The sequence below is a fragment of the Hypanus sabinus genome, chromosome X1 (genome assembly GCF_030144855.1).
Source record: "Hypanus sabinus isolate sHypSab1 chromosome X1, sHypSab1.hap1, whole genome shotgun sequence".
NCBI classification, from domain to species: domain Eukaryota; kingdom Metazoa; phylum Chordata; class Chondrichthyes; order Myliobatiformes; family Dasyatidae; genus Hypanus; species Hypanus sabinus.
This window is the reverse complement of record NC_082738.1, coordinates 68,103,479-68,125,177: the sequence shown is the minus strand read 5'-3', so window position 1 is coordinate 68,125,177 and position 21,699 is coordinate 68,103,479. Positions and strand designations below refer to the sequence as shown.

Here is a 21,699-nt window from a genome sequence, read left to right as displayed (position 1 = left end):
TGTACCCCAAGCAATAATAAGGTGCATAAAAAAGGGCCCGAAGGATCATTGGGGGCCCGAGTCACCCCAACCACAAACTGTTCAAGCTGCTACTATCTGTGAAACGGTACCGCAGCATAAAAACCAGGACCAACAGGCTCCGGGATGGCTTCTTCCAGCAGGCCATCAGACTGATGAACTCACACTGATACAATTCTATTTCTAAGCTACATTGACTGTCATAGAAACATAGAAACTAGGTGCAAGAGTAGGCCACTCGGCCCTTCGACCCTGCACCGCCATTCAGTATGATCATGGCTGATCATCCAACTCAGAACCTGTACCTGCTTTCTCTCCATACCCCCTGATCCCTTTAGCCACAAGGGCCATATCTAACTTCCTCTTAAATATAGCCAATGAACCAGCCTCAACTGTTTCCTGTGGCAGAGAATTCCACAGATTCACCACTCTCTGTGTGAAGAAGTTTTTCCTCATCTTGGTCCTAAAAGGCTTCCCCTTTATCCTTAAACTGTGACCCCTCGTTCTGGACTTGGCCAACATCGGAAACAATCTTCCTGCATCTAGCCTGTCCAATCCCTTTAGAATTTTATACGTTTCAATAAGATCCCCCCTCAATCTTCTAAATTCCAGTGAGTATAAGCCTAGTCGATCCAGTCTTTCTTCATATGAAAGTCCTGCCATCCCAGGAATCAATCTTGTGAACCTTCTCTGTACTCCCTCTCTGGCAAGAATGTCTTTCCTCAGATTAGGGGACCAAAACTGCACACAATATCCTAGGTGCGGTCTCACCGAGGCCTTGTACAACTGCAGTAGAACCTCCCTGCTCCTGTACTCAAATCCCTTTGCTATGTCCTGTCCTGTTGTATATCTTACTATACATAGTATTTATTACAAATGACTATAATTTGAACATTGCACATTCAGATGAAGACGTAACGTAAAGATTTTTACTCCTCATGTATGTGAAGGATGTAAGAAATAAAGTCAATTCAATATGAAGATCAGCAACGGTGTTCTCCCCTGCTTGGACCAATATTTAGTGATCCAACAACAACAGCAGATCCTGCAATTATTACATACACTCCAGTCCTCATCAAGGGTTCTGCAGTAGAAAGGATGAGCAATTTCAAGTTCCTTTGGGTTAAGATTTCTGTGGATCTATCCTGGGCCCGACATATTGATGCAGTTAAGGAAAGGCACACCATCTGGTGATGATACTGCATATATACGTAGCTAGGGTGCCGAAGACCTTTACACGTTACTGTGTTTGTCAGCGTGGAGCAGAGAGCGAGTTTACAAATCTGGTGGGAGCAAAGGATGTTGGGAATAGCAAGGGTGGAGCGTGGGACAGGTGGCAGGGAAGTTCCTGGGTGTTGACATCCCTGCAGATCTATCCTGGCCCTGATATGTTGATATAACTACGAAGAAAGCATGTCAGCAGCTATCTTTCATTAGCAGTTTGAGGAGATTTGATATGTCACAAATGGGTCTAGAAAGCTGCTTAGGAGAAAAAGGCAAAGCAGATCACAAACATGGAGTATTGTGTTCATTTCTAGTCATCTCATTATGGGAAGGATGTAGAAGCATTAGAGAGGATGCAGAGGAGATTTACCAGGATGCTGCCTGGATTAGAGAGTATGTCTCATGAGGAGAGGTTGAGTGAGCTAGGGGTTTTCTCTTTGGAGCAAAGGAGGATGAGAGGTGACTTGATAAAGGTATACAAGGTGATAAGAAGCACAAATAGAGTGGACAGCCAGAGACTTTTTGCCACAGCAGAAATGGCTAATGTGAGGGGACATAACTTTAAGTTGTTTGAAGGGAAGTATAAGAGGATGTCAGAGGTAGATTTTTTTACACAGAGAGTGGCAGGTGCATGGACTGTGCTGCCAGGTGGTAGAGGCAGATACATTAGGGGACATTTCTTAGATAGGCACAAGGACGAAAGACAATGGAGGGCTATGTAGAAGAGAATGGTTACATTGATCTTAGAGTAGGTTAAAGGGCTGGCACAACTTGTGGGCCAAAGAGCCTGTTCTGTATTGTAATGTTCTATGCTCTGTTTTCTACACTCACCACTTTATTATGTACACCTGTACACCTTATTAATGCAAATATCTAATCAGTCAATCATGTGGCAGCAACTCAATGCATAAAAGCATGCAGACATGGTCAAGAGGTTCAGTTGTTCAGACCGAACATCAGAATGGGGAAGAAATGTGATCTTGATCTTGGAATGATTGTTGGTGCCAGATGGGGTGGTTTGAGTATCTCAGAAACTGCTGATCTCCTGGGGTTTTCATGTACAACAGTCTCTAGAGTTTACAGAGAATGGTGCAAAACACAGAAAACATCCAGTGAGTGGCAGTTCTGTGGGCAAATATGTCTTGTCAATGAGAGAGGTCAGAGGAGAATGTTGAGACTGGTTCAAACTGACAGGAAGGTGACAGTAACTCAGATAATCATGTGTTACAGCAGTGGTGTGCAGAAGAGCATCCCTGAATGCACAACATGTCAAACCTTGAAATGGATTGGCCACAGCAGCAGAAGACTACAAACATTCACTCAGTGGCCACTTTTAGGTACAGAAGGTATCTAACTAACAGGTCACTGAGTGTATTTATATGAATTTATGAGTCAGCAGCAATAAAACTGAGAATTCAATATCTAATTCCCTTTGGTCTCCTTTCTGAGAAGAGAAGCCAGGAAGCCCTTACATTGAAGTGACAACATGTCAGGCTCTCCTCCTCTTATTGATGCACAGATTACATTTTACAAATTGCATTCTCAAAATGCAGATAGACAATTGAAACTCCTTATCTGCTCTGAGATTAAATTTTCTGGTGTCGAGAAATAGGCTGATGCTTTGATGCAGAGTGAAATATTACCTTGCACCAACATACAGTACAGACCCTTCAGCTCACGATGTTGTGCCGACATTTTAACCTACTCTAAGATCAATCTAATCCTTCCCTCCCCCATAGCCTAATTTTCTGTCATTCATATGCCTGTCTAAGAATCTATTAACCATCCCTGATGTATCTGCCTCTACCACTATCACTAGCAACACGTTCCATGCACCCAACACTCTGGCTAAATCTGCCCTGGAAAAAGGTGCTGGCTGTCTACTTGATGATCATTGAGTCACCTCTCATCATCCTTTGCTCCAAGGAGAAGAGCTCAACCTTTCCTCATTAGACATGTTCCTTAATCCAGGCAACATCCCGGTAAATACTCCTAAGGTGTGCTGGACTTAAACTCAATCTTGCACGATTAAACACGAGGAAATCTGCATTTGCTGGAAATTCAAACAACAACACGCACAAAATGCTGGTGGAACACAGCAGGCCAGGCAGCATCTATAGGAGAAGCACTGTCGATGTTTCGGGCTGTTTTGTTAGTCCTGACGAAGGGTCTCGGCCCGAATCGTCGACAGTGCTTCTCCTATAGATGCTGCCTGGCCTGCTGTGTTCCACCAGCATTTTGTATGTGTTGTTTCTTGCACGATTAAACTGGTTCAAGAGCAATGCAAGTTATAGTAGGTTAAAATATCTGCACAACATCATGCGCCAAAGGGCTTGTTCTGTGAAAGATCAGACAAGAGAAAAGCAGAAGCGTATCAGTACAAATCAAAATGTTGGTAAATAATAGTGTGCTTATTGAAGAATTTTAGCAGGATTTCAATGTTTAACCTACCTTCCTTCCCCTGTTTCCCATCCAGAAGATGCGTGAAAACAAGCATTTCATGTGTAATACAAAGCTTCGAATTTCTTGTTGTGAACGTCTCAAGCTGCCCATCCTGGTCCAACCACATTCATGACACGGCCAAGAAAGGTCACCAACAACTTTGTTTCCACAGGAGGCTAAAGAAATTTGTCAAATCCCCGTAACCCTTACCAATTTTTATCAGTGCACCATAGAAAACATTCCATCTGGACGTACTCTGCACATGACTGCAAGAAGCTGCAGCAAGTTGTGGATACATCACAAGAACCAGCAACCCCTCCATGGACTCGTCTGTATTTCTTACTCCATCAGTAAAGCAGCCATTGTAATCAAAGACCCTACCCACTCTGGACATTTTCTTTTCTCCCCTCTCCCATTGGGCAGAAGGTACAGAAGCCTGGAAGTATGTACCACCAGACGTTATCAAATGTCTTGTACGAAAAGATGGACTTTTGATCTCACAATCAACCTCGTAATAATCTTGCACTTAATCACTTACCTGCACTGCACTTTCTCTGTAGGTGTTACACTTTATTCTGCATTGTAGTTGTTTCATCTTGATTTGATCTATTTGAACAGTTTGCAAGACCAACTTTTTACTGTATCTTGGTACATATGACAATAATACACTGATACCATTAACAATTCCAAAAAAGGACTGTTTTAAGGACTGACCAAGGTAATGAGTCTGAAGATAATATGATCCTGCCATACATCCTATCTTAATATTAAAGTCAGTACCTACAGCTGTTGGACTCTGAACCACCATTTTGTGTGTGTGTGTGTGTGTGTGTGTGTGTGTGTGTGTGTGTGTGTGACACACATTAAATGTTGGAGAAAGTAGCTTCCTTCTTATTGAGTCAAGAGCTGCGAGTTAATGTTACGTTTCTATAAAATTCTGGTTAGACAACACTTGGAGTTCAGTTCTTGTCGCCTCATTATAGGAAGGATGTGGAAGCTTTAGAGATAGTGCAGAGGAGATTTACCAGGATGCTGCCTGGATTAGAAGAGAGCATGTCCTATGGGATAGGTTGAGCGAGTAGGGCTTTTCTCTTTGGAGCAAAGGAGGGTAAGGGGTGACTTGTGTGTTGTGTCATATGACATGGACAACATGTTCTTCCATCTATTGACCATGATTGTTACTGGGAAATTTTTCTACAAAAGTGCCTTGTCTTCTGGGTAGTGTGACAGAAGTGTACAAGATGAGAAGAAACAGATCAAGTGGACAGCAGAGACTCGTTCTCTGGGTGGAAATAGCTAATATGAGAAGGCATAAATTTAAGGTGATTGGAGGAAAGTATAGGGGAATGTCAGAGAGTGTGGACCACACTATCAGGGGCGGTGGTAGAGGCACATACATTATGGACTCTTATGAGACTCTCAGATAGGCACATGGATGAAGGAAAAATGGAGGGCTATGTAGATGTTAAGGGTTAGACTGATTTTGGAGTAGGTTAAAATGTCGGCACAGCATTGTGGGCGATAGAGCCTTTACTGTGCTGGAATGTTCTATGTGTTATGTTCTGTGTTCTTCAGTCCTCTGCTTCTTCCACCTATCATCTCCCAGCTTCTCACATCATTCCCTTTTACCCCTGCCCCTTCTTCCCACCTTCCCCCTCTCACCTGGACTCACCTATCACCTGCCAGCTTGTACTCCTCTCCTACTTTTTAAAATTTTGGCTCTTGCCCTCTCTCTTTCCAGTCCTTTCCAGCCCAAAAGGTTGACTGTTCATATCCCTCCATGGATGCTACCTGATCTGCTGAGTTCCTCCAATGTTTTGGTTTTATTTATTTAGAGAAGCAGCATGGTAACAGGCCCTTGTGGCCCAATGAGCCAGTGCTGTTCAATTAACCTACCAACCGGTACGTCTGAGGAAACACACGTGGTCATGGGAGAACATACAAACTCCTTACAGGCAGCAGCAGGAATTGAACCCAGGTCGCCTATACACTAACACTGCATTAACATGAACTGCTATTCTATTGTGTTGTCCCATTTTGTAGGGCTGCTCTTGGATAATCTAAGTTTTCTTGCTCAGAGAAAACATGATTGATAAATGCTTTCCTGAGGTTCAGTTCAACTTGACTTTTGCCTCATTTGTACACTGCTGGAGGCTGCATCTTCAGCTGCTGCACCCCTAAATTCCAGAATTCAATTTGATCACCTGCCAGTTTGTACTTCTTCCCCTCTTATTCTGGCTTCCTCCCCCTTCCTTTCCAGTCCTGACAAACGGTCTTGGCCTGAAATGTTGACTTTTTAATTCCTGTCCATAGATGCTGCCTGACCTGATGAATTCTCCAGCATTTTGTGTGTGTGTGACTCTGATTAAGATTATGATAATTTGTTCTAATACTTGCTGCGGTGGTGTGGTATCAGGTTTTCTGCATGAAGAGCTTCAGGACACATTGCAACGTTAAATCAGGTCCTACTCTTCCCCAGCTATTCCTGTCCCCTCTCCTAATCTTGCAAATTCTCTCAATTGAACATTGACACCTCACAAAACCTTCAGATGTCCAGAGGCTGAGAAGATACTTCCACCCTCCCACACCCCTGTCATCATTCTTCAATTCTCCTGCAGACACCCTTCACCATCCCAAAACTTAGAAGCATCAAGGGAATATTTCCCGAAGTTGGCATTGAAGGTGGTTGCCGTAGTAACTCGCCGGGCACATCAATGGAGCTGCTTGATAAAAACTGTTTCCATCCCTTCCAAGCTTCCCCTGTCGAAATGTATGAAGTAATAAAGAGAGAAAGGAAGAGCGAGAGAATGTAGTGGAGTGGCTTCCCCTCCAGGTTGAGAAATACCTTGTGTAACAGGTGGATGGTTATAGGTGGTTTTGTAGTTGTATGATCCATGTTTCATAGGAGTCATGGAGAGATCTATGGAAGACAGAAAAAGGTATGAAATTTAATATATCCAAAAACATGCACTCAAAGCAGAAAATATGAGTCTGAAGGTGTCCAAAAATGACAGAATTAGTGGTGACATTAAGGGGAGGCTGGGGAAATCTTTGCTGTGGTTTATTTGCCCACCTCTCTGCTGTACTGTTTAACTGAACAGATTTGACAGAGCTGGTTTGGGGATGCGTGTTCCATGAGAACCAATCGACGACCCCATACACCAACATCGTTTAGCCCAATCTCTTCCTCTGCCTTACACATCCTTCCCACCTCAACTCAACACCAACCAAACTCTATCAACAATAAACATCTTTGTGTCAAGCTGTATAAAAATAGTGATACAAGAACATGGAATGTCATAGCACAGTACAGGCCATTCAGTCCACGGTGCTGTGCCCACCACGTAGCTGCTCTGAGATCAATCAAACTCTTCACTCCTACATAGCCTTCCCTTCTTCAATCATCCATTTGCCTATCTAAGCATCTTAAATGCCCCTAATGTATCTGCCTCCACCACTACCCCTGGCAGGACATTCCATGCACCCACACCCTTGGTATGAAGAACTTACCTCCTATACTTTCCTCACTACACTATACCTTAAAATTATGTCCCCTTGTATTAGCCATTTCCATGCTTGGAAAAAGCCACTGGCTGTCCACTTGATCAATGTCTCTTATATCTTATACACCTCTATCAAGTCCCCCCTCAACCTCCTTCACTCCAAAGAGAATAGCCCTAGCTCGCTCAACCTATCCACATGAGACATGTTCTCCAATCCAGGCAGCATCCTGGTAAATCTCTAAAGCTTCCACATCCTATTGAGATGGCTTTACATTCCTACATGGCTTTCTATCTTTAAACGTTATCACTGCGACACCAATAGCAAATGCAGGACAGAAGCGTTAATATAGTGGTCAAAGCTGAGTCCATACTCGATGGATTGCTGCAGTGTGATCTCATTCGTGACCTCTGATATGCAAGGCAAAAACTCTATTTGCTGAGATCTTTACACGGCAATTGGAAATCTGGAGCAGACAATTGCTATTGTGAGACACAAAATATAGATGGGGTCAATAAACCAAACTGAATCAATATGCTACCATTGTGTCAGATACCAACATGTGGTCTTCTGCTGCTGTAGCCCATCCACTTCAAGATTCAAATGTTCAAGGCATTCCGAGATGCTCTTCTACACACCACTATTGTAACACATGGTTATTTGAGTTATTGTCACCTTCACGTCAGCTTGAACCAGTCTGGCCATTCTCCTCTGACCTCTCTCATTATCAAGGCCTTTTCGCTTACAGGAGTGCCACACACCAGATATTTCTTTTATTTTTGCACCATTCTATGTAAACTCTAGAGACTGTTATGCTTGAAAATCTCAGAAGATCAGCAGTTTCTGAGATACTCAAACCACTGCATCTGGCACCAACAATCAAAGTCAAAGTCACTGAGATTTCTTCCTCATTTTGATGTTTGGTCTGAACAACAACTGGAAGCTGACCATCCACCTACCCAGTGTCCAAGAGGTACTGCCTACCCAGCATGCCTTACTGAAAGTGATTTGGATTGTTAGGTGGGGCGGTGCACAGGGGAAGGAGAGAACTCCACACTCTGTAAAATGGTCTTGGTCAACAAAGTTTAGAGCATTTAAGGTGAGAGGAGGTAATTTCAAAGAAGATGTGAGGGGTAAGTGTATTTTTTTACACAGAGGTTTGTGGGTGCTTGGAATGTGTTGCCTGGAGTGGTGGCAGAGACAGAAACACTAGAGACTTTTAAGAGATGTTTAGATAAGCACATGGGTGTGAGTGAAATGTAAAGATATGGACATTAGTTCAGCTGGTCATTTGAAATACTAATTTAATTAGTTCAGCACAACATTGAGGGCTGAAGGGCCTGTTCCTTTGCTGTACTCTTCTATGCTCCATGTTCTATGACTGCCTAACGCTGAAACACAGCCATTCAGCCCAACATTTCTGGGAAAATATTTATATTCCTTGTTAGCCAACTGCAATTCAGTATTTATTGCTTGAAAGATGCAGCCAGACAGCATCCTTTTATGCACCTCACTGCAGTTAGGTTCTTTGATAGCTGCCTTGAAACTACTCAATGGCTGAACATCCCATCACCTCACAAACCTATGACGATCATCAGCAAGCCGGACAGCGAGTGAATAGGAAAATCACAGCCACCTGCAGGCTCTCCTTTGAGAGGCTGGTCACGGCTAGAATTAACATATGCCTGAGCAACCTGGACCTGCTGCATTTAGCCTACCACCACAACAGGTCTACAGAAGATCTCACAGACACCCCAACTGGCCTTGGACCATGGACAATAGCAATACCCATGCTGCTTATTGATTAATGCTTAGCGTTCAATACAACCATATGTTCAATACTAATGAACAAGCTTCAAAACCTGGGCCTCTGTACCTCCCTCTGTACTGGATCCTCGACTTCCTCATTGAAAGACCACAGTCTGTGTAGATCAGAAATGACATCTCCTCCTCGCTGACAATCAAAGCAGGCACAAATCAAGGATGTGCGCTCAGCCTACTGCTTGACTCTGTAAGCTTATGACTGTGGCTAGGCATTGCTCAAATGCCTTCTATAAATTTGTCGATGACACAACTGTTGTTGGCAGAATCTCAGATGGTGATGAGGAGGCGTCCAGGAGCGAGGTAGTTCAGCTGGTTGAGTGGCGTCACAGCAACAGCATCAGTAAAACCAAGCAATTGATTATGGACTTCAGGAAGGGTAAGCTGGGAGAAGGTCCACAATGGGAGAGTTGGGCCGCTGGGCCGCGGGAGGAGCCAGATTGTGTTCGGAGGAGCTGACCTGAGTGCAGGCCGCGCTACTTCCTTCTACTCAAAGGCAACAGAGTTGGTGCATGCAGTGAAACTGTGAGTGACTGTCCTGGATGTTTCTTTTGCAATGGCAAGACCCTGTTGGGCATTGATTGCCACAGGCCTGCTTCCCTTGTTCGGTGGAGATACAGGAGGTGAGGCAGCAGCTGCTGTTGCAGTCCAGGTGAGGAGGCAGCGTTGCAGATGGTGTAGCATGGTGTCCGTGCTCGGTTGGGGTTAGCCTCTCCTGTCAGTGCTGCCAATGTTGGATCAGTGGAATTACAGGCTGGACTGCAGGTAACCATCAATTTGTGGGACTTGTCGCTCAGGGTCCTGGACTAAGAATGTGTTTTCTTGTGTGACTATGTTCTTTTATTTCTCTCTCTCTCTCGCTCTCTTTCATTATTTTGGATGCACGTGGATATTTTTCCATCTTGGCGCCAGAGGAACACTGTCTTGTTTGGTTGTATCCATCTATGGTTTGAATAATAATTAAATAATTTGATTTTATTTGAAGGTAGGAGAATGAGGTTGAGAGGGAAAATAAATCAGCCATGATCAAATGATGGAGCAGACTCAATGGGCCAAACAGCCTAATTCTGCTCCTATGTGTTATGGTCTTAAAGTGATTCACTATTTACTCTGGTGTCTGAGAGAAGGAGATGGTGACAATGGGGACCCCTCTCATATTAATTGTCCCTTTCCAAATTTTCCTCACTACCCTCTTAACCCCAGTTGGCAGGTATTCTATGGGGCCAGATCACCTTCCAAGTTTGCAAATCAATGGTCAGGATGTTCCACTGTGAGGAGATCCACATGATCTTGCCCTTTCAATGGGGAATTTCTAAGCAAAAGCTACAAAAGGTAATTCAATGGAGAAACAAGTTAAGCCTGACTTTCCCAACTGCTCCAAGTGGCACCCTTAAATGTGGATGATCTAGCCAATATCACAGCACTTCCTGTGGGAGCTTGCCATTCAGAGATTTCCACATTGCAACAGAGTCTGTGTAGAGGAGAATTACAGGATGCTGAATGGATCAGGAAGCATGTCATATGTCGGTTGAGTGATCTAGGGCAAAGGAGGATGAGAGGTGACTTGATAGAGATGTACAAGATGACAAGAGGCATAGATCAAGTGGATGGCCAGAGATCTTTTCTCAGGGTGTAAGCAACTATTATGAGGGGGCATAATTTTAAGGTGGTTGGAGGCAAGTATCGGGCGGGGGGTGGGGGGGATGTCAGAGGTATGTTCTTTACACAGAGAGCGCTGGATGTTGAAACACCCTGCCAGGGATGGTAGTAGAGGCAGATACATTAGGAGCATTTAAGAAACTCTTAGGTAAGCACATGAATGATATAAAAATTGAGGGCTATGTAGTAGGGAAGAGTTAGATTGATCTTAGAGCAGGTTTAAAAGTTGGTACAAAATCATGGGCCAAAGGACCTGTACTGTGCTGTACACAGTATACTGTGCTCTGTATTCTAAAAGATTTGTGTGAGGTAACATTTCACTCAGCATCAAGGCCAGATAATTTAATCTCAGAGCAGTTAAGGAGTCTCATTTGTACTATACTGTGCTATAATGTTCTATGTTCACTGGCTATCAAGTGCTTTGGGAGGCCTTAGGGATATTAAGATTTTGCTTGTTCATTATGTATGATATGGGCGATCACTATGATTGTTCTTGGCAAATTTTTCTAAAGAAGTGGTTTGCCATCACCTTCTTCTGAACAGTGTCTTTACAAGATGGGTGACCCCAGTCATTATCAATACTCTTCAGAGATTGTCTGCCGGGCGTCAGTGGTCACATAACCAGGACTTGTGATCTGCCCCGGCTGCTCGTACGACCATCCACCACCTGCTCCCATGGCTTCACATGACCCTGATCCCTGATCGGTGGGGGGCTTACCAAGTGCTACATCTTGCCCAAGGGTGACCGCTATTAAGAGTGCAGGAGGCAAAGATTTGCCCAAAGCAAAGAGTCCACTCTCATCGATCCTCAGGGTCACCACATCCCACCTGAACAATGGTCACACAAGGTCTGGGTTAACATCACTGACTCTCTGTGCACAGGCCTTCAGTCGAACCTTTATATCTGGACTGTCTGTCTGTAGAGGTCAAGACCAGAATAACTGCCAACTTTCTCATGACATGGTCTTTCCAGCTGGCCACAGCAGGCCCCCCAGTTTACTGCCTAGCACAGTGCAGGGAGACAACCCAGGCTTTTGTAGGAAAGTGACAGTGTGGAGCAGCTGGTACCTGGTGCTCTGGGATTTACAAACAGTCTCTAATTGCACTGATGTTCCCAACCGGACTTCACTTAATGTAAATTGAAAGTTTCCACTACCTAATGCACAGGTGTTTGTGGATCCCAAGAAGAATTTCATCAAGGTTTAAGGCCCTAACTAAACTGTGGCATGAACGTCATAAAAATTTCAGCTGTATTGCATCAAAAGTAATGTTCACATTCAATCAGAGTGTTAAGCTGATCCTGGTAAACCCATCTAAGTTATTAAAGACACTTCCCCTTCAAATGTTCAATAGATCCATGTATTTATTTTCTGTCTGTATTGCATTTTGTGTTACGCGTTTATTATGAGTAATTTGTCACGTGGATTGGGCAATAGAAGCAAATGAATATAGTTACATATTCACGCTGTGTCCAGTTAAGTCAGATAGAGCCAGGAAGTGGACCACCACATGATATTTTTTTGTTGACCGCTTAAGATCACTAACACTGATGCTTCAACTATTATATTATTGTTCAACTGTTTATTTAATTGTATAGCTAGTTTTAGTTTTGTTAGGGTTTTATCACTATAAGCTTGTTGGTCTTTGTTTTCTTAATAAAGGATCAAATGTATTCTTTTGAACTTCAGAGCATCATTATTTTTGGAGTGTGTCATTACAGTGTCGGAGAGGCTTTCAAGTAACTGCTACAGGTACTTCATTGCTCTGACATGAAAGCATCAAGACAGAGAGATAAGAGACTGAAAATCATAAACAAGAGATTCTGCAGATGCTAGGAGTCCAGAAATGCTGGATAGAGGAATTCTGCAGGTCAAGAAGTATCTATGGAAAGGCATAAAGAATTGATGTTTTGAGCCGGGACCCTTCATCAGGATAGGTAGGTGGGGGAAGAAGTGCCCCCTCTTCCAGAATAAAAAGATGGGAGAGGGGAAGGAGTGCAATCTGGCAGGTGACAGGTGAGGCCAGGTGAGGGGGAAGGAGGGTGGATAGGGGAGAGGAATGAAGTGAGGAGCCAGGAGGTGATAGGTGGAAAAGATAAAGGGCTGAAGAAGAAGGAATTTGATAGGAGAGCAGAGTGGACCATGGGGGAAAGGTGGGGGGGGGGGGAAGTGTACCAGTGGGAGATGATGGGCAGGTGAAGAGAAGGGAAGGGATAAAAGGGGAGTCTGCCATTATGTTGCAGGCAACCCAGACAGAATATGAGGTGTTGATCCTCCAACCTGAGAGTGACCTCATCATGGCTGTCAAGGAGACCACAGACTGACATGTTGGAATGGAAATGGGAAGTAGGGAGGAGGGAGGAGATGGGCAATTGAAGAGAAGTGATGGGGTGAGGGGAGGTACCAGAATGGGGAATTAATAAAAAGAGAAGGGGGAGGACGTGCAGATGTGGAGGCATCGTTATGGGGTCCTGCAGGCGGCTCATCCTGCTGAGCTGTCAAACACAGCTAGGGAGAGCAGGAGCTGTGGGAATTTAAGCCAGAAACCAGAGAGCAGCAGGAGGAAGAAGATGCAGGCCTGAGGGAGCTACTTGCCCAACGACCCCTACCACCGAGGAGAGGCAGACATGAGGGACTCTCTAGAGAGAGGCACCTGCAAAATTAAATTCCCTGGTGCAAACCAAATGAGCCCTTAACACCAATACAAATATTCAGCTGGAGACGCATAACATCCCACATATTGTGCTGTGCAGTTCTGTCCGGACTGCAGAGACTTATAGCTTAGTTCTATTTGCTACATCTATATTGAAACATCAAAACCTCACTTGTGTGGGGATGTACTGAGGACAGCCTGCAAGTAGGCCCATGCTTCCAAAGCCAACGTAGCGAGACTACACGTTGCAAACCATAACCCCGTATGTCTTTGGAATGTGGGAGGAAACCAGAACACCCAGAGGAAACCCACTCCTTCCAGACATTGGTAGGTATCGAACCTTGATCTTATACAGCTGGTGCTGTGGAGCATTGTGCTAACCTCTATGCTAACATGTCGCCAAAGGAGTTTTCCTCCTTTGCTCTGCAATTTCTGTCTCGGGGTCAGATAAAGTGTGTGCGTCGCTCCTGGAGATTCCCAGAGACTGTAGATTAGGGGCTCCCAACCTTTTTTATGCCATGGACCAATACCATTAAACAAGGGGTCTGTAGATCACAGGTTGGGAACCCCTGCTGTAGATGCTGGAAGCAGAGGGGGAAAAACAGCTGGGAGGAACTCAGGAGGTGAGGCAGCATCTGTGGCAAGAAATGGAAGGTTGATGTTCTGGGTCGATAGGTCACGACCCTTCAACAGGACTGAGTTGCTGCTCTACGCTTGCCATGGGAAGGTGGGGGAGGGGTGTGCCTTTAAGGACTAACAATTTTCTCTGAACATTATGCAGAGAAGAGCCTGGAATTGTGTAAAATTGGGCGCGGTCCCTCCAGTTCTAGTTTAGCATTAGTTCCTGGATCTAAGCATTTCAAATCTCAAAGAGCTTATTGTCACGTGCAGAGGTACAAATACAAGGAAAAGCTTGCTTACAGCAGTGTCACAGGCACACAGAACATAAATTATACATAACAACACACACAAAATGCTGGAGGAACTCAGTAGCTCAGGCAGCAACTATGGAAATGAGTAAACAGTTGACATTTCGGGCCGAGACCCTCCTTTGGGACAGGAAAGGAAGGGGAAAACGCTAAAGGTGGAGGACAGGAAGGAGGATAGCTAAAAGGTGAGAGGTGAAGCCAGGTGGGTGGAAAAGGTCAAGGGTTGGAGAAGAAGGAATCTGATAGGAGAGGAGAGTGGACCATGTGAGAAAGGGAAGGGGAGGTGATAGGCAGGTGAGGAGGAGGTAAGAGACCAGAGTGGGAAATAGATGAAGAAAGAAGGAAGGAAAATTTTGCTTTACCAGCAGGAGAAATCAATGTTCATGGCATCAGGTTAAAGGCTACCTAGACAGAACATGAGGTGTTGTTCCTCCACCCTGAGAGTGGCCTCATTGTGGCAAGAGAGAAGGCCATGGATTGGCATGTCTGAACAGGAATGGGGACTTGGGCCCTCATGGAGGTGGATAACTAGTCGTTAGGACCTTCATTGAGATGAATCTGCAGGAGTGAGCGTATACCACCACCCCTAGCAGGGTGTTCCATTCACCCACCACTCTCTGTGTACCTCTGACATCCTCCAATCAGAAGTATGCAGTATGCGTACATATAGATTTATTTATCGAGTAGGGCCTTCCAGCCCTTAGAGTCATGCCACCACAGCAACTCTGATTAATTCTAACCTAGTCATGGGACAATTTACAATGAGCAATCAACCTACCCAGTTCATCTTGGGACTGGAGCACCTAGGTCCACTGGGAGGACGTACAGAGACCATTTACAGAGGACACCTGGATTGAATCCTGAACTCCGGAATGCCCCGAGCTGTAACATTACTGTGGCCTTTAAGTTTGCCTTTACGTATGCCTAAAATTTATGCTCTCCTGTCGACACACATTCCAATGCCAACATAGCAAGCCCACAATGTTCAGCAGTGCAAATTTCAAAGTTCAAAGTAAATTTTCAAAGCAAAGTATTGTCCACAACCCACAGAATGTTGCCGTGGTTCACTGGCGCCATCATGACGCGTTGGCATCGGTGAAAACTACAACAGCAGCTGCAGCAGTGTAACAAGCCCCTTTCCCACCCTCTCACACACCCACCTTTTCACACACACACACACACACACACACACACACACACACACACACACACACACACACACACACACACACACACACACACACACACACACACACACACACACACACACACACACACACACACAGGCCTCTCACCTCAGGACAGGCTGACTCCGGGCCTCCAGTCCTTGACCCTACTGGCAGCAAACCAGAAATGAAGTGACCCATTCCGTCCTTGGTTATGTGACTGTTTGCAGGTTAGTGAAGGGCAGTACGTCGTGGGGTCTGACTGAGAGGAAGGCTGTGATTATACGAGTTGACAAAAGCCTTTTAACATCACAGATGCATGTACTAGACTCAAGTCACCTTGAAAATGATTTTTTTTAGGAAGGAGTAACTGACAGCCAGTACTTTACAGTACAGTTGTGGAGTGAGAGTCTGAGAACTATAGATTGCAAGGAGAAGGGGTCACTGAGCTGTGATATAGTAATGGGAGTGAAGATATAGAAAGAAGCAGATAGATAAAAATATACAGAACAAGCTGCTGTGTAACATGCTGCTCAAAAACAGAGGTACCCAGACTCATCACACCTTCTGTCTCCCTCTGCAGGTGCCTTCCCAAGTAGTGTGTGAGTGTGGAGAGGGCCTCTGACTGCACCAGCCTTTTAAGCAGCGTATCCACTAACACTGCTCCTCAACTGTATTCATACACCACAGAACAGGCCCTTCCAGCCCCTCGAGCCATGCAGCCCAGCAATCCTCCGATTTAACCCTAAACTAATCATGGGACAGATTACCATATCCAATTAACCTACTAACCAGTATGTCGTTGGACTGGGGGAGGAAACCAGAGCACCTGGAGGAAACCCACACGGTCATGAGAACAACATACAAACTCCTTATGGACAGCAGCAGGAATTGAACCTGGGTCATCTGTACTGTAAAATGTCGTGCTAACCACTACAGGCCACCCGCCACTTCCTTTTCTTCAGAATCAAATCAGAATTTAACTTCCAACTCCCTTTCATTAGAATTAGAATCAGGTTTATGTTGTGAAATTTATTGTTTTGTGGCAGCAGTACCGAACTATATATATTCCACTCATCGTATAAGTTCTGTAATGGTTACTTTAAAACAAACCAAAACCTCTCAGAGACTAAGCACAGGGAGAATGGGGTGGGGGGGGGGGGGCTGACACTACACGCCACACTCCAAGAATAACAAAGTTCTAAGTTAAAGAAAGTATGTTCGATCCTTTATTAAGAAACCAGCAAAGACAAGTCAAGTCAAGTCGTCACTTTTTATTGTCATTTCGACCATAACTGCTGGTACAGGACACAGTAAAAACGAGACAATGTTTTTCAGAACCATGGTGCTACATGAACAATACAAAAACTACACTGAACTACGTAAACCAACACAAAAACGACACTAGACTACAGACCTACCCAGGACTGCATAAAGTACCCAGAACAGTGTAAGCATTACAATAAATAATAAACAAGACAATAGGCACAGCAGAGGTCAGTAGGTTGGTAGTCCGATGGCTTGGGGGGGAAATCTGGTACATAAATAAACAGCTGAATGGCGGCGTCCGGGATTCCGTCCGTTTCTGTACTCACGCCGAGTATTTCGTTGCCACAGATTTAGTCCAATTTAATGTCCATTGAAGAGCAGAATGGACGGGAGGGCCGGCCGGCTGGGGCTTGCTTTTTTTCCTGGCACAGACTCCTGCTCGCTCACCTCGCTTCCTCACACACCGCTTACGATGTCCCCAACTCCGGCCACCAGCATCAGGCGACTCTGAGGACTGCAGGCCCGGTTCCCTCAGCAAGCCGAGGTCGTGCAATCTACCCAGCAGATTTCCATGAAGGTTTGTTTTTCGGCGATCTCTGTATTGTAGCAGTATCTGGTGATGGTAGGTAGTCACTCTGTTATCCATTGCCCTAAACCCTAATTGTGTCTTAAAATTAAATTAAAGTAGCACCAGATCCGAAAGGCCGCTGCTGCCGTGTGCCACGCTGCCTACAATCTTGTAACAATAAAAAAACTAATGAAACTAAAACTTACGATATAATGAAATAAGCTTATCCAATGTACTTAAGCATTATCAGTCTTAGCGTATTTAAATATTAGCAGTTTTGAACATACTAAGCCAAGTGGTCAACAAAGAATATATAATACCCCTGACCTATCACCTGTTCTAAACAGACTAAAACTGACTAAAGACAAAGCATGAATATGTACCAGACCCCAACCCATGTGACAAATTAACACAAAATAGAATACAGACAGACAGACAAAAATAGATACCCCTACAAGCCCCAAGCTGTTTTAACATTCCAAAGCCCATCAGCTCACACCCATCTACTCCTTGGCCTACTTACCAAACTAGTCAAGATCCCCTTGTCATCTTGTGATCTACGATAACCTTCTTCAATAACACTTCCTAATTTCGTGTCATTCATAAACTTACTGATCAACCTTTGTGCACTTACATCCAAGCCATTTATATAAATAAACTAATTCCAATAGTATGATAGAGCACTATGGCACAGATACAGGCCTTTAGGCCCGTTTAGTCCATGCTGAAGGTGACCTCTCTACCAAAGGAGATGTAAGGTGCTCCTTCCCTCCGCTAGCCTGCAGGTCACCCTTGGGCAAGGTGTAGACCTTGCTTATTCCTCCCCCCTCCCGCAATCAATGTCACCTGAATCCATGGGAGCAGGCAGTGGACGGTCGTAAGAGTGGCTGGTGCGTATCATGACTTCTGATTATGTGACCACTGACGCCAGGCAGACAATCTCTGAGGAGTATTGATAATGGCTGGGGTCACCCATCTTGTAAAGATACTGCCCAGAGGGCAATGGCAAACCACTTCTGTAGATAAAATTTGCCAAGAACAATCATGGTCACCATGATCGCCTACGTCACATAATGACAATGAGTCCATGCCGAGCTGTCACTCTTGTTGACCATACCCCTCCCATCCACGTACTTATCCAAACGTCTCTGAAGTGTTGCAATCAAACTTTCACTGGCAGCTCTGACTGTGTCTCTTTTCTGCATTAAGATCTTGTTTTCATACAGTGTGTTTCTCTCCCTCCCTCGCGTTCTGTTGTCTTATGTAAGTTATAGTCTGTCTGTTTTTCATTATACCTGTACCTCATCATACCTCTCTGCAAATGACAGCAAACTTATTGTCTCTCATCTGATGTAAAACATCCTAGTACCACTCTGGTCCATCCCCCAAGACCTCGATATCCTGAAGTCTGGGGACAAACGTGGAACAAGTTTTCTAGTAGAGACATAGAAATGCTTTTCAAATGTAGAAAAACATTTAGAAATATCTTCATGTCTTCATTTTGGACTCCTGTTTTCATGAATATTTAAAACTTCTGAAAGGCCTGGATAGGGTTGACGTGGAGAAGACCAGAGGACACAGAATAGAAAGAGGTCCCTTTAAAAAAGGAAATGAGGAGGGATTTCTTTGCCGGAGGGCAGTGAATCTGTGGAATTCATGGCCACAGGCAGCTGTGGAGGTTGTCTGGGTGTATTTAAAATGGAAGATGATGGGTTCTTGATTAGTCCTGGCAGCCAAGTTTACGGGGAGAAGATAGGAGAATGGGGTTGAGAGGGAAAATAAATCAGCCATGATGGAATAGCGGAACAGACTTTGCTACTAATTCTGCTACCGTGTCTTACGCTCTTTTGCAGTGGGAAGAGGTCAAATTGTTGGCCATAATAAAATTCACGGTTAGCAGTTTGATTGATTCAGTGGAGAAAGCAATGGAGGTACTGTAATTTCATTCATAGCCCAGGCATTATCAGGATGGGCCCAGCACTGCAGTGAAATCGGAAGAGGTCCCTCCTATAGCCTGTTAAAAAATCTAAATCATTCTCTTGCTGCCAGAGGTTCTTTTGGCTAGTATTCAACTGCTCCCAATTATTTCAGACCCACAAACCAGCCTTCCTGAAACTTTAAAGTGCTGATAACACAGAAGAACGGATGGCATAATTAGTACAAAATAAAACATTCAAGGACATTAATTTCCTGGATAATATAGGACATGGTTACATTTCAACTAGGCTATGCAGATCAGAAAAGCTTCAAGGTTTACAACTTCATGCAGTTATGTAGTGTATTTAACAAAGAGACGTACCTTAAAGGTGGACAGGTGAAGTGTAACATGTGGGGTCAGAAAGCACACTCAAAGTTCAAAGTAAAGTTATTATATAAGTACGTATATGTCACCAAATACTATCCTGAAATTCCTTTTCTGCAGGCATTTGCAACGGAACAAAGAAATACAATAGAATCAATGAAAAACTACACACAACCAATGAGCAAAAGAAGACAAACTGTGCAAATACAAAAAAAAAGTGAATTAATAAACAGATAAATAGATAGATAAATAAATAAATAAAGACAAAAAAAAAACAAATAATTAATTAATAACACTGAGAACATGAGTTGTAGAATCCTTGAAAGTGGGTCTATAGGTTGTGTAATCAGCTCTGAGTTCAGGTGAGTGAAGTTATCCACACTGGTTTAGGATCCTGATGGCTAATGAGTAATATTGATCATAAACAGTCATGATCGTTAAGCAAGGTTTCAGTGGCTTTGTAAAGGAGGCTGCCATGATCACCCAGCATCAGTTGCAGTGGCTGGGGCACGTGATAAGGATGTCCCCAGGTCGGCTACCCCGCAGAGTGTCCTACGGCCAGCTACATCATGGTCGACGCTCAGCTGGAGGGCTGAAGAAGTGCTATAAGGATCAGATGAAGAATGCTTTAAGGAAGTGCAAGATCAGACCCGAGGACCTGGAGGATGTTGCTGCTGACCGTAACACTTGGCGACAGCTGTGTAGGGACGGGGTTCGTATTCTGGAGATGGAAAGAACAAACAGAAGACAGCAGGAGAGAGCCAGGAGGAATGCAGCCATGGTTGCCATCACTACCACCACTACCACATATACATGTCCCATCTACAATAGAGCTTGTGGGTCCAGGATAGGACTGTATAGTCATCAAAGATCTCACCGTTAAAGGAGTGGACATCGTCATCAGATTCCAATGGACAACCGAAGAAGAAGGAGAAAGGAGGAGAGAGGTGTGGAGAACCATAGAGGGTTCAGGGCCATTGATGAGTGAAGGTTTAGGTGCTAACAATAAATCAATAGACAACGAACAAAAAGCTGGAACTGGAGGGTCAGATCAAGTTGTGAAAGTCGGATGTGTCATTTCCTACCAAGGCCTTCAGTTTGCCAAAGAGATTTTATTTATTTGTTTCTTTTAGTTGGGAAGTAGTTTGAATTCTGGATTTATTTATGAGCTGATCAAAGCTTCTGAGCAGAGTGTAAAATGAGCATTGTTTAAGTTGATTCTGTGCATATCTTAGAATCAGAAAATGATTAGTCATTCACCTCAGGAAGGATGTTGACAGTGTGCCAAGCCCACCCCTCCCCCCAAGGGGCCATTCACGATCAGCCTGTGTTGTCAAGGCACCTGTCAAACAACTTGTTCTCTATCACCTCTGGGAAACAAATTCTTTTGTCAAACTGAAGAACATTTCAGCCCAAAAAATCACACACATAGAAAACTTGCCTAAATCTATAAGTGACTGTCTCTCATTACATCATGCATGATCTACATCTCCCAAATGCAGAAATACAGATTATGTAGGCCTTTATAAATGAAAGTATTGATTCAGGAGATGGGATGTTATGCTGAAGTTGTATAAGATGTTGGTGAGGCCTAATTTGGAAAATTGTGTGCAGTTCTAGTCATGTACTTACAGGAAAGATATCAGTCAGATGGAGCGAGTGCAGAGAAAATTTACAAGTATGTTGCTGGGAATTGAGCACCTGAGTTATATGGGAAAGGTTGAATAGGTTAAGACTTTATTGTCTAGAGCGCAGGAGAATGAGAGGAGATTTGATGGAGGAATACAAAATTATGAGGGGTATTGATAGGCTAAATTCAAGTAGGCTTTTTCCACTGAGGATATGTGAGACTAGAACTTGAGGTCATGGGTCCCTTTCTCCAATGATGCACTCTCCACTCCTATCAGATTCCTTCCTGACCAGCCCTTTATCCTTCCTACTCACCTGGCTTCACCTATCACCTTCTAGCTAGCCTCCTTCCCCTCTCCCCACTTTTTTATTCTGGCATCTTGTCTGTTTCCTTTCCAGTCTGAAGAAGGGTGTCAGCCCGAAATGTTGACTGTTTATTATTTCCACAGATGCTGCCTGACCTGCTGAGTTCCTCCAGCATTTTGTGTGTGTTGCTCTGGATTTCCAGCATCTGCAGAA

At 44.2% G+C, this 21,699-nt stretch overlaps 1 protein-coding gene across 6 annotated transcripts in view; it reads right to left on the bottom strand.

Annotated features, from left to right (window-relative positions):
• Positions 1–21,699, bottom strand: part of LOC132384983 (SRC kinase signaling inhibitor 1-like) — a 498,151-nt gene that overhangs the window by 411,336 nt on the left and 65,116 nt on the right. For all 6 annotated transcript variants that reach the window (XM_059956694.1, XM_059956688.1, XM_059956692.1 and 3 more), the window contains exon 2: positions 6,530–6,604. In XM_059956694.1, the coding sequence (XP_059812677.1) occupies positions 6,530–6,596 (67 nt within the window). In that variant the 5' untranslated portion in view covers positions 6,597–6,604. The remainder of the gene's footprint in view (positions 1–6,529; positions 6,605–21,699) is intronic.